This window comes from Melospiza melodia, chromosome 11, assembly GCF_035770615.1.
Source record: "Melospiza melodia melodia isolate bMelMel2 chromosome 11, bMelMel2.pri, whole genome shotgun sequence".
NCBI lineage: Eukaryota > Metazoa > Chordata > Aves > Passeriformes > Passerellidae > Melospiza > Melospiza melodia.
Window position 1 is genome coordinate 25,374,482 of NC_086204.1, and position 13,929 is coordinate 25,388,410.

Below are 13,929 nucleotides of genomic sequence, written 5' to 3' on the forward strand. Positions count from 1 at the left end.
TGCTCAGAGGACTCCACAGCAAGTGCTGCAGCTGAACTTACTATCCTGTGGCATTATTTTCACCACTGTGAGCATCAAAGAGGATTAATCTTGCCAAAGCACAGGAATGAAAAATCACATTTAGGTTTGGAGGAATATTTTACCATTATTCTATTCCCAAATACTCCTCAAACTGTGAATTGCCTGGCCCTAAATTTACTGAAATCCTGATCATATCTGATTTAAATTGACATGCAATTTGAGTTAAGTTTATCTTATGCACTTTCAAGGGAGATTTTTTTGTTTCTGTTTATTTAAACTGCTGTTGAAATTGGTTAATTAAAAGGATTTAAAAAATCTTAATACTCTAAACAGAGCAAACTGGTTCTGAATTATTAAGCAACATTTTAGATGCATTTAAATAACCTTAAGTGACTTAACTGCCACCTGATCCTAAGCTGTGGCTCAGCAAAATAAAATGTGAAATACTGTACAAGTCTTGGCTTACCAAGGCTTCCAGATACAGTAAATAAAGAGCTTAAGTCTCTAATACCATGTCTGCAGAAGGCATACTCTCAAATACATAACTAATGCTCCACCTCAAGGAGAAATCAGTAGCAGAAATTATAGCTTGAAATTTTGTTTTTTTCATGAGAAATTAATAAATTAATGTCTGGCTCTCCCTTTCTGAGAGACATCATAGAACATTCACAAACATATTAACCTGGTCCACTTCAGCTTCTGCCTAAGTGGGTTAAAATGCCCACCCTGTAAGATGTTAACAGTTTCAGGAAGGCTTGTGCACATCACTAGCACTAAAATAAGGGATGAACTGAGTATCTGGAGGTCTCCAAGGCACTGGGAGAAGGAGGTTCCTGCAGCTGGGAGGTCCAGAGGACTACTAAAGCCAGAGTTTGGATTTAAACTGTACATAACATTTTGGAAAAAATATGTTTGAAAGTGTCAGAATTACTCTGCTGGAGTTTTGCTGCAATAAGTCAGAATTTGGGAAGGCTGTTAAGAGAAAGAGACCTAAATACTGAACCAAAGTCAGAGTGTGGGAAGGCTTTTAAGAGAAAGGGACCTAAATACTGAACTAGAAGTTTCAGCACACTAATATACATAGAGTAAGCTCTTTTTGTTGAAGTTAAATGCGATTTCTGGAAGACAGGGAACTGTAACTCTGAAATCAGCACACACACTTGTTCCCATGGAGCCTTTGCAGGTGTATTTAAGAATACAAGAAATACATTCTTTGCATTGAAATTTCTTTGCCAAGAAACACAATACAGCTTTTCACTCCCAAAGATGTGCTTGCCAACATTTCCAGAGTCTGAGGCACGAGCTCCCAGCTGCCCCAAGCTCACATTTGTGACACACACTGGTGGTACAAGATGTGGTGCTGAGGCACCGAGAGAGGAGCTGGTTAATATCTAATTTCAGCAAGGGTAGAAAGAACAACACAGTCAGTGACAAAGACCCAATAACAAGTCACTGCATGTGCTTAACTGCTTCGGAATGTCACTGCTGCTTTAAAATCTTCAAGTAGTGTCTGGAAAAGGTTAATCTGGGTATTTACTCATGTGTAGAAGTTTGTATTTACAGTAGGGTTATGATACCAACTTTAAGTTAGCTAAGGATATCTGTGTAAGCAACTGGAACATAGGACTAAGAACTAATGAATTTTTATTTATGAAAGATGTAAAAGTATTTCAACAACACTGTATCAGAACTGATGGCTTTGAACAGCAGGTAAAAGTGCTCTGACAAGTTTATCACAAGAAAATGTTGATTTGGTTGAAGATAATCCCCTTGTTTTGATAAAACAGAAACACTTTTGGGGGTGTGTATATTATTGTAAAGCAGATTAGGATTGAAAAACACCCAGAAACTAACTTTAGAAGACATGTTTTCATCTTATTGCAGCAAAACTCCAGCAAAGTAATTCTGATACTTTCAAACATATTTTTTCAACAACGTTAGGTATAGTTTAATTACAGACATTTTAAATGCTCCTGTTTTCTGGAGCACAAGCATTTCAAGTGCTCTGTCCTTGTAGCACAGATTTCCATTCATGTTGGTGATATACCATACAGCAGAAGGGTCTTGATAACCTAGAGTGTATTTTTAAGTGTCTACAGACCACAAAGCCTAAAGCAATGAATCTATACTTTGACTGTACTTCTTCCAAGCCATTCAACAATGCCCCATTTTTATTTTTTTAGATCTGTTTATGGAGTTGCACGCTTCCAACTCTCCAAACCTGGGGAAGATGACAGATGTCATTTACAGTTCTCAGTGGTTAGCAAAGCCCTGGGGAATATTTTTTGTCTGTTGTGGCTCTGGTGGTCACAATGGCAACGGGATTCATACATGGCTGAGTCAATCAGCATGAATCATTTATGTGACTCCTCATACATGGCATTATTAGGTTGGAATCACAGAAAAAAGATGACAGGGTCTTTGCTTCCCACACAACAGACCAACATCTCTAGACCCTGCCACTAAATTCTCCTTTCTTTGCCTCAGCCTTTTCTCCCAGCCAGTTTCACAGATATACTGACAATACCAGCTTGTTTAATTAAGTGGCATTTTTTTCTTTTCTACTTTTTTTAGTACTTGTTCTTATGTGATTCACCTGATAAATTTTTGAGGTTTTTTACAGATGACTTACATTCATAATGATGATGATGTGAATAGGTACAGAAACACCCAGAGTAAAGTAAAAAACAAATGTAAAAAGAGTAATATACCTGTAGGGTATTTATATTAAATATGCATTACATCAGAAATAAGTTACTGGTGGGAAGGCATGACTTGCAAAATGTTTAAAATGTACAACCCCATTGTTTAGATTGCAAAACACTGTTTTTCTTTTGTCAAGTACACTGATCTATCAGTAATCCTGGAAACACAGGTGACTTCTAGTCTTTGCTTCCACTGGAAATGATACTGCATGCTTAAGGAGTAAAGTTAATTAGTGATTAATGAGATTCCTTAAATGCTGCTTTTCAGTCTGACTGCTCAGGATTCCCAATACAGGGCAAGGTGGAAAAAGAGCTACAAGCACTGCAATCCTGTCCACAGTTGTGCCAAAAATGGGTCAGAAACCACATCCACCCACAAGGTTGTCTGCTTACTAAGGATGAGCTTCTTCTCCTTTGGAGTATACAAATAAGGTGATAAAGTAAGAGGTATCTGTTACAAACTACTGTAAACATGTCAATCAGAGCCTCATTCCTAGTGAACTTCCCCCAGGGGCAGTGATGGGAAACAAAATGGAAAAGCAATCCAAATTACTGAACTCCTTTGGTGAGAAATGGTCTAAGCAGTCCCCTGGAGATGCCTCCAGCAAACAAGACCCCAGCTGGTCTAGAGCTGCCCCATTGCTCTGCAGTGCATGGGCAGTATGGCCAAAGAGCTGCTGAACTCCACCCACCACTGCCTGGCTCTGTCCTGACACCTCTGCAATGCCCATCCCTTCACCTTTTGTCCAGAGCCCTTGCACAGCTGGACCCACTGACTGTCATCTTTGCTGTAGCAATGACTAAATAATAAATAAAAGCTAATTTGTGCAGAAAACACAGAAGTGGATTTTGAAGGAAATTTGGGAGGAAGCACAAAAATGATCTGTTGATTTATCAACAGAATTGGCTATTGTAAGCAGTGAGCAGTATTGATTCTGAAAATCAGCCACAGCAGGTTCATCGTACAATTTCAAGGTAGGAGATGTAATTATCTACTGGTATTATGTAACAGGTGAATCAAATATTCATTAGGATATACTTAATAGTGCATAACTGGGTACTATCTGATGCTGAGCCTTATTCATAACATCAAGTTGCATCCAAAACACAAAACCAGAAAGATCAGAAGTACCAGCCCATAACAAACCTAAACAGTGAACTACCAGCAATGTTGATGGAGCTTCCCTCAAAACAGGACTTCAGCAAAGCTGATTCGGTATATTCAAGTTTTCACTGAATATGGTCCACAACTTTTTCTGAAATGTAGGATTTTTTACAATGTCACTGGAGACAGGTTTCACAGCTCTGTTTGTAACATCTGACAGCACTGGTCAGCCGGCAGCTGACTTAGAGCTTGGCAGCACTGGAACATACCCAGGCACACCTTTTACCTTCTATGCTGTAACACCCCAGCCCATCCAACCCACAGGAGCAAGAAGCAGAGCTATTTATTCCTGAAAGGTGCATTTACTCACATCTCTCCTCGGAAAGGTGCCCAGCAGCTTGTACTCCTCCCAAGGATATCCCTTGGAAGCCACAAAATCAAAGACAACCTGCAGCTTGCTGCTGGCCAGGAAACGCCGCTCAAAGAATTCTCCGCTGGGCGTCCGGATGCGGAGTTTGCTGACAGACTCAGTGCTCTCCTCCTTGGGCTCGGGGGGCAAGGACTGCTCCAGAGACAGCCTGATGGCCTGGGGAAGGAAAAACAACCATTTTTTCCAATGCCAGCAAGAGAAGAAAGGGAGAAAGCTTTTCTATTTATTTCTTCTAGAACTTCAAGATGTGTCGCGGTGCTCCAGAGCCTTTATATCTCAATGACAAAATAATTTTTATTCACTCCTTAATAACAGCCCACCAGACAACTAATTAAAATAAATCCTTCTTTATAACACATATTATTAGGTCTACAGTTAATGCACGATGGGATACGTAATTTAATCATTTGGCAGAAAGCCTTGGAAAAAAATTGAATGAGAGAATAATTGTCAAGTGGCCAATTGCTTCCTTAAAGGGTAGAAATTAAAAGGCAGCAAAAGTATTTCTTTAAAAGCACTTGTCAAATTGTCTTCCTCTTGCAATGGTAATTGACCATTTGCAGTAGACTGGACCCTTAATGACAGTTCTGAGTGAAAAGAAATATATGCAAGAAATTTACTATAAATAAACTGAAACACTGTTGAAAGATGCAATTAAAAATGCCACGAATGTACAGCAGATACACAGACTGCATACAGAAGTAGGAATCATTAAAGAAGAAAACTGGCAGAAGAGAAATGGGAGCTTGAAGATTTAAAGTTGGTGGTAGTCGTAGTATTTGTAAGAAGATGGTTCTAAGTACAGGGGAACACATTTTCTGCAACAACTTGCATGAAATCAGCCCTCAAATTGCAATGACACTACATGACAGTCATATGTGTATGACTGTCTTCCTGCTAACATTGCTGATGTCAAGACTTTAAGGGCAGGACCCAGGTCTGTGTTCTCTCTCCTCTGTCTCTGTGAGCTGCTACATCACCAATATCTTGATTATATATTTTTTTTATTATAAAATTAATGACTAATATTAGACTGCTGAATGAGGTGGGCTTGATGTTCAAAGGCATTTTTGGTATTCATGGGCAGCATCAGCGTCTGTCAAAAATTTGCTCATACTCAGAAGCAGCTCTGTTACAATATCACCTCACTTAAGGTAGCACTTAAAGAGAAGGTAAATGAATGGAAGAAGCAGCACAAACACACTGTCTGCCCCAAAATGTGCCTAAAAGGCAATTTTTCAAACTGAAGAGGCAGTCAGGCAGGGATTTTACCCTTTTCAAGGAACTTTCAGTATACACAGTTGCTATTTGTGCCTTTGAAAACCTCCCCAAGGTCATTTAGTAACAGAAACTGATAGAGGGTGATTACATTGCAGGGAAAGGATTGGGCAGAAGCAAGATTACAAAGGCTTTTAAATAGTCTACTTCTTACACACACACCTCTGAGCAAATTATATCTCAGTATAAATATTTATACATAGAACTTCAGTTCATTTTTGCTCATCTACTATGAGATTATATTTTAAATAGATTCTATTTTAATTTTCTCCCTCTCCATTCTCAACCACCTGCTTACTATCTCGCTGTTTTGACATTTCCCCACACAGTATAACAACAGATGCTACATTATTTACTGAACCCAATCAATTATATTATAGAAAAATAAACAACAGTAGCTCATTAGAGCTCCTTCCTTTGTGCAAAGAGTGTGTTGTTCCCCAAAGTAACCACTCAACATAAAATGGCAATTTACAATGGATATTCTGTACCAGCAAACCAAGTCACAAAACAATGACATGATGGATCACATTAAAAACTCTTGGACCTGAACAAGCAATTTCAGTTTGTTGATAAAAAGGTGTTCAGTATGTGAAGAGCTCAATAGTCAGATTTTAAAATACAAACTGAACATAAAGCCACTTCTGTAAGTAAACACTGTTGCAAAACAATTCAGTCCAAGTAATCTGTATACTTGAAAATGGGGAGTGTTAGTAAACATTATTGTTAAAATCCCTTTTGTTCTGCTAAGCAAACAGATCCCATTCTTTTCATTACTGCACTCAGTATGAAAACAGGGAAGCCCAGGTATATTTTGGTAACACGGGCCAGTGTTGCAGCCTTTGCATAAGAAAACCATTTCCAAAAGGCCAAGGTATCAGAAAAGGCTCAGGAGCAGATATAATGAAGCAGAAATAATTATTGTTCCTATGCATGCAAAATAACTTAGAAAAGAAAAACATATTTCTGGCTTGAGCCTGAGGGTGAGCTGATTGTGAGCCTGTTCCTGCTACAGTGGATTCATGTTCAGCTGCTGTTATCCCCACAGAATTGCCACCTCACAGCCAGACTAGACCCTGCAAGAGGCTGCAGGAGCCATCTCTGAGAGGCACTGGGACCCTCAGCATTCACCAAATTGAGAGAACCTACAAAATAACAGTTTGAGGAACAGTACTCTTCACAGCACAGGCTTTCTGTTTTCTTACAGAGGCCTAGAGACATAAAGTACGTGTTTAAACCAAATTTTCATTCTAAGGAAGGTTCAGTAGAAGACTGTTCAGAAAATTTTTTAAGGTAGGCTTTGTGCTACTTCCTGGAAAAAATGAAAGGGCTCCATGTTTTTAAAAGGAGTGGCGGCAGAAAACAGGTTAGAGCCTCCCAAAGATTCTAGCATTTATGGAGCTCATTTCATAGATCTTCTGTGAGCAGGTCCATCTAATATCTGGCTGTATTTGAGACCCAGATGATAAAACAGAAGAGTCATTAAACAGTAGATGAAAATTATTTAGCTGCACTTTTTTTGTTTCACAGATATATAGTAAGAAATCAATAACAGTAAAGAAAATTGATGACAGAAAAAGTATGTTTTGAATTGAAGCTGCAGTGTGTGTTGAATCACAGTTTCAGTGCTCATAAGCTTCATGAATTCATAAAGAAAAGGTAAAACATCCCACCTCACGTTCCTCCTCCTGCTCTTTCCGGATCTGTTCCAAGCGAAACTGCTCTGCCATTTCTCTCTCTTGTGCTTCCCTCTAACAAACACAAAGGGCAATCCCACATAAATATGTGATAAATACAAATGCAAAGAAATTTCTCAGTGTTTCCACAGAAATTAATATAAGAGATAGGATATTTATTAAGCAACATTTTCCTGCCATTCCTTTCCCAAATGGAGCCAGGACAGGTTTAGCAGTCAAGTCTAGTCCTAGTGGCTTTGTCTGGTGCCACTTTACAACAAGGAGGACTTTAGGGTCTCATGCTCAGAGCACAGCTGGAGGCAGGCAGTCCCCTGCAGCACAGAACATCCCCAAACTCCAGAGGGTTCCCATCCCATGGGTGTCTGTCCCTGCACACACCTTGGCTCTGTCAGCCTCCAGCGAGATGCGGTACGCCTCGTCCTGCTCTCTCTTCACGTTTTCTCTGGCTTCACGTTCATCCTAAAGATAAAAAAAAAAAGAAAAAAATAAATCAAATAGTGGACCAGCATGATAAATATCTTTATGTTCCTCAGCACTCTATTCCCAGTGACTTCAGCATCACCCAAATACTGCTAGGAGAAACACATTCAGAGATGCCTCAAGGGTGACTGAGGCTTTACAAATTCTGACTACCTGAAGCTTTGATTCAGTTGCCAGGTAAGGGAATGGTAATTAGCCCTGGCCTTAGGGCTGGATGAGGCACCCAGGCTCTGTACTGAGACCTGGGGAGGAGCAGCCTCCAATGGTGGGGTCACTGCAGGAGCGTATGGGCTGGAGTTGGGAGGATTTCCCTCCTGCACCCAACAGTTTGGATGGTTTTGTAACAGAGAAGTGTGGTTTGATACTGAGAGTGGATTTTCATTGGCTCTCTACTCAGACTGACAGTGGGTAATGGCTGTTCCTGACAGAGAATGCCCAATCCCAGGTTCTTCCTGGGTCAAAAACCCCTCAGCAGGGTCCATCCAGGTTCATGACTATCAAACATCATCCAGAAGCCTCAATTCACAGTGCTGGATATTATACAAAGATGGGAAAGTAGCAGGTCCTGCTCTGAAGTATCTCAAATGGACTGATGATGGCAAGGAAGGAACAGGAGGTTACCATGCCAGCAAAAAGTATCTTATCAACAATCATAGCACAAAAAAAATAAAGGTTTACTAAAACCACACAAATGACAAAGCAAGGCATCATCCACACAGAGGTGGATCAAAAAGTGGATATCCCCAAAAGCTGGAATAACTGCACTGGGGTGATGTCAAATAAAGCAAAGTGTACAATCAATAGCTTCATACTCTGCCTCTGAAGCAGAGACAGTGGCTGCTCCCCTGTGCTTACTTGTCTTACATCTCATAATTCCCCCCAGAGCCCTGCAGAGGCTGCACTGGTCCCTACAAAAATCAATGGGATTTAGCTGTGAGACTGCTGGTGGGCTCAGCAGGGTCTCCCCTGCAGTTCCAGTGACACAGCATCTGCATGGGGGCAATCTGTCCTGTGTTTCACAGAAATTAAAGTCTACTACCTACTGCTTCTTGAAGAATTATATAATCTTCCTATCAGCTGCAAAATTTATTCCACATAAAAGAATTATTTTGCTAAGTGATCCATTTTCCCCTCAAAACATCACTGTTTGGCAAAAACTCAATTCTGAATGGTAGGAGCTCATGATAACTGTAATTATCACAACATACAAACATGCCAAGACGTTCCTCAAAAAAACTCTAACATCTCAGTGGTTAAATCTCTAAAGTAGAATGCAAACACAGGAGGAAAGGAGAAACTGCAGGGAAAATGATACAATTTCCACTTGGAAGGTAGCAAAATCTTTCCAGACTAAATTCTTCTTCCTTACAGAAATAGGACCCAAAGTTATTGTACAATCAGTGTGTCCTGAATTTCATTCCAAGATTTAGAAACCATCACTTTAGTCAGCAGAACCAAAACATGAGTAGAAGTAATTCTTGTAAAATGCAAAAAAAGGACAATAACCACCAAATAATCCTTCTCCTTCCTGGCTGGCTCTGGACATTGATAAGTTTTAGGTACTCTGCTCACAGAACTTGAACCTGATAACAAAAACTACCCTACAAGAATATTCAATTTTTGAGATAAGGAGGAGTTGAAATAATTAAACAGCCCCATTTTATGTTTTCCAAATATGAGGAAAGCTTGTTGAATACACAGAGGGTTTCCCAATTCTTCTCACAGATGGAACACAACAGTAAAGAAAAAAAAATTTGGGCTATTTATACTGAGATTTTTCATAAGCATACTGAAAATTTATCTTAGAATAGTAAGAACCAAAATAACCTTTCCAAATCAGCTCAACAGAGGAAGATGACTTCAGGTTATCTGCCAGAGGACAAGCCCTTTAAAATATTTAGAATTATTTCAGAGATAACTTATTCAAATTTAGTGGTTTTTGACTCCATGTATCACACCTAAGTCCACACATTGAATTTCAAAGGCCAAACAAGTCCAGTAATGCCCAAAAGAACTTTGAAAGATTAGATACAACTATTGCAACTACAGGCTCTTCTCCATCAAGGATTGCTAACAACTAAGATAGAGTTACTGCAGTTAATAAAAAAAAAATTAAATAAAAAATACTAATGTTATAGATTCTACAATTAGAATTGAAACATGAATTCAACACATTAAAAAAAAAGTTAAAATGCTTTCTTCCCTATTCATTGCAGTTATCATCATCCTAGAAGTGGATTATGAAAAAGATGTCAGGAATGTGAAGAATTACCACGCATGACTGCCTGGTCCTCAAAGAAATATGTGAGCCACATCTAAAAGTAAATGACTGGGCCACTGAGCCCTACACCTCATTGAAATAATACTGTTCTTACTGAAACAGGCCTTAAAAACAAACCTGGAATCCAGAGCTCTTTGGGTAAGCAGCAGATGTAATCCCATGCAATGCCTCTTTGTACCTGCTTCTGTGCTAACACTTCTGTTTGCTAATACAGCTCACATCAACAGGAACCAACTCCTCCAGAGATTTTACGGCTAAATTGTGGTATTGTTTGGTGCAGAGTTACACCTTGGACAAATTTTAAACATTACACGAAGCAGTTCTCCCTTTTGTAATGCAGTTTCTTATTTTAGTCATCTCTTCCTCTAGAGAAGGATGAGGATGCTTCAAGTTCACCAGAAAGCAACAAAAGAAACTCACAGTAGAGACAGAAAAAGCAGAAGAAAATACTTTGCAGAGCATCTTCAACTGCACTAACAAAGAATATATCAAGAGTAATCATACCACTAATAATGATTATAAAAAAATTCAAAAGTGTTATCCATTAATAAAATTTGAGGCAGCTGACAAGTTTCCTATTAGACTCTACATAAATTGCAGTCATTATTGATGGAACATCACTAAATGCATCTCCACAGTGCTTGTGCAATGAAGGCAGAACTGGGACCTTCCTTATTCAAGAAATCAAAGTATAAACAGACATGGCTTATCCTGGGTCACTCAAAAAGCCTTCATCAGAAGCAGGGGAATTCCTCAGCAGTGACTGAAGGCTGCTGTGAATGCAAACCATCCACATCCCAAGGGTTTGGGGGTTGAGACAAGGGGACAAGACTCCCTGGCACCTAAAAAGGGGAGAAATCACAGATTTCTGCTTTCCTGTTTTGACAATGAGACAATGGGAGCACATACATTCAATGGGAGATTGGAAATCTGAAAAAAAAACTGCTTTTATTCACAGAATATATTCTTCAGCTATGACTTTGCTTTGCTATTCTGCTTCTTAGAGATGCAGTCAACCCAAAAATATCAAACTTGTGAGATAGCTACAGTTGACCAGAGCAAACCTTCTCCTGAGGAATATCCAGTGCATCAAGACTAAGAAAAACTGACACATAAAATTAGGAGGAAATTTAGGATAACTCTTTCATATAATTATTTCCTAAACCATTTGTTGGAGTTAATCCTGAAATACCTAGTGACAGGCATTTTAAGATGCAGGATGATGGACAAAGAGGGGTTCTTGACTGAATTGACAGCAGATTCTCCAAGTTAAAAATATTCCGCTTTTTGAATGGAATATTTTGCTGGAGAAGTCAGCATTGGCCCTCCTGGACTTTTTTCCCCTATTTATTTTTGTCATTTCTGAAGGTAGGATTTAATGATTTAACCCCAGGAATCAACTTTTAAATCACCTGATTTATCTAATGGGGCTGTGTTATATTATTCCCAACTGCCCTTTGGGAACAGTTTTACTGTGAAGTAAAACCAGACGAGACAGAACTTGAGAAGATAAACCAGGAGCAGAAGACATTTCTCAGAGCACCAGTGAGTAAATGGCTATTACAAGAAAGAAAGAAAGAAAGAAAAAAGTATATTTACAAATGCTGAATGCCCATCTGAAAGACAGTTCATTTCACTGAACCACTCCTGAAATTAAAATCTGCAAATGCTTAAGGCTATTCATGGGAGCGTTAAAGAGAAACACCCCTTTGTCCAAACAAAGCAGGGCAAGAAAGGCATTAATTTGACTCACTAAGATGACAGACTTGCACATTGTATAACTTAAACATACATGATGGGGAATATATGGCAGGAAAAAGTGTACACAGAGTGTGTTGGGTGTATGGGAACGACAAGGACAAAGCAAATGGAAGTTTTAGTGGTGGCAGAACCACAGGAGGAGGCAGGATGGGGCAGGGTGAGGGGCAGAGCAGCACAGAACCACCACAGGATCCTGCCTGTCCACACTGAAGGCTGAAAGCTCAGCTCCAGATTCCAGTTTTGGAATTAATTCAAGTGACAAAAAGAAAACCAAACCCAAAATCTTCAAGGAGTACTGCAGTGCCTTTCTGTGAGAAAAGAGCCAGCCAGTCCTGATACATCTGCCCAGCTGGGCTGAATATTCACTGACTGGAGCCATCAACATGTACAGCCTAAAATCCACTGGGGTTAAAGATAGTTTTTCTTCTTCTCTTCTCTTCTCTTCTCTTCTCTTCTCTTCTCTTCTCTTCTCTTCTCTTCTCTTCTCTTCTCTTCTCTTCTCTTCTCTTCTCTTCTCTTCTCTTCTCTTCTCTTCTCTTCTCTCTTCTCTCTTCTCTCTTCTCTCTTCTCTCTTCTCTCTTCTCTCTTCTCTCTTCTCTTTCCTCTGCCATTGCCTTGCACTTTGCCAAGGCTCTAACCATGCTGTAAATTCACACACTGGGGTGTGTGTGGCCATGGGAATGCTCAATGGGCTGCTATCATATTACAAACACAAAATCAGAAAATTTAATCAAACAAATTTTGATTACTGTAGTTTAATTAGTTATAACTAGTAATAATTAGTAAATGTGCTAATTAGATTTCTGAGGGATTAAATCCCAATCTTTGCTAGACGGCTGTCATCACCATAATGCTTTTGTGATTTGGAATTTAATGAATTTCGTGTATTCTCATAATCTCTTGTTGTGCAAATACTATACACCATGATACACACGACAGTGTTAGATGGAACACAGATTACCCAAGGTATTCAGATGCCTGATTTCTACTGATTTACATCAGAGCTTCAGTCCCTAGCAGAAGCTTCAGAGGTCTCTTGCAGAGCTGATGGAAGCACTAGCTATGAAAATATCACCTGGCCACTAAAGCCCCAAAATGCTGTGGCGGGAAAAGAGAAAAAAGAACTTATGCTGCCATTTTGGAGTTTTGGTTTTCCTTCACGTGTTTTTTAAATCCCCATCCAGATATTAGTGAGGAAGGATTTATGTGTTCCTCAAGCTCTAGAAGTATCTAGGAAAGAGATGTCAGTCAAGGACAGAGAGGAAGGATGGTGACTCTGCAGGCCTACAGCTTTCTACAGCTTATCTTCAGTCAGAGTCTGTTTACAGCAGTTTTTCCAGTTTAAAAATTCTTAAGTGTCTCTCTTTGACACTACAGAGCAGTGTGCTGGCAGACATATTTTAAAGTGAATGAAAGGTTTCAATTGGTATTTATAAAAATAAGAAAATCTCTGAAGCAACTGTGGGTATTTCCACCTTGATGTCTAATCCAAGAGCAGGAGTGCCGGTGTTGCATAATGACAAAAATAAACACGACCAGAGACCTACTGTTACTTAAATGTGGACAAGTTGGACCAGCTGTGTAACAGTCATTTCTTTTACAGTAATAAATGTTGACAGCAAAAATAAAAAATGCATTACTGAGGCATCATCAAATGAGCCCTGTCATTACATGGAAACTCCGCCCTGTATAAGCTTGTCAAAAAGTGTTACTGTAATCCTTTGAGAAGCCTCCTCCTCAGGCAATGAAGAAAAAATGTTGAGGATCAGCCCAGAACAGGTGTGTTGTGCTGTAATGCCAGGATTTAATCACAGATCTCTTCACATTAATCTCACAAAGGAACTAACTCGGACATATTCGGGCCCATCACGCCACACTGAGATGATTATTTAACTATCCAACTACAGCAAGCAAGCTCACAGGGTGTTTAAAAATGGACATTCCAGGGCGTAGAATATTTTATAACTATTGTTTTCCTAAGTCCAGCACCAGGCATTGACACTTAAGAGGAACTGATACCCAAGAGGAACTGATACTACACACTCTTTTCAAAGTCAGTGTCCGAAAAATCTCAGCGCACACCTTGATTAACAGTGGCAGAGCCTGGTTATCCCTGCTCTGAGACATCCTCTCTTACCAACAGGAGAAACTCCTTAATGACATTTATTCCC

The 13,929-nt window shown here is 39.5% G+C and overlaps 1 protein-coding gene across 3 annotated transcripts in view; it reads right to left on the reverse strand.

Annotated features, from left to right (window-relative positions):
* The window catches only part of FAF1 (Fas associated factor 1), a 149,678-nt gene that overhangs the window by 10,626 nt on the left and 125,123 nt on the right, over positions 1 to 13,929 (reverse strand). For all 3 annotated transcript variants that reach the window (XM_063166089.1, XM_063166090.1, XM_063166091.1), the window contains 3 exons: positions 7,615 to 7,695; positions 7,213 to 7,290; positions 4,202 to 4,417 (listed from right to left, as the gene is read on the reverse strand). In XM_063166089.1, coding sequence (XP_063022159.1) covers positions 4,202 to 4,417; positions 7,213 to 7,290; positions 7,615 to 7,695 — 375 coding nt within the window. The remainder of the gene's footprint in view (positions 1 to 4,201; positions 4,418 to 7,212; positions 7,291 to 7,614; positions 7,696 to 13,929) is intronic.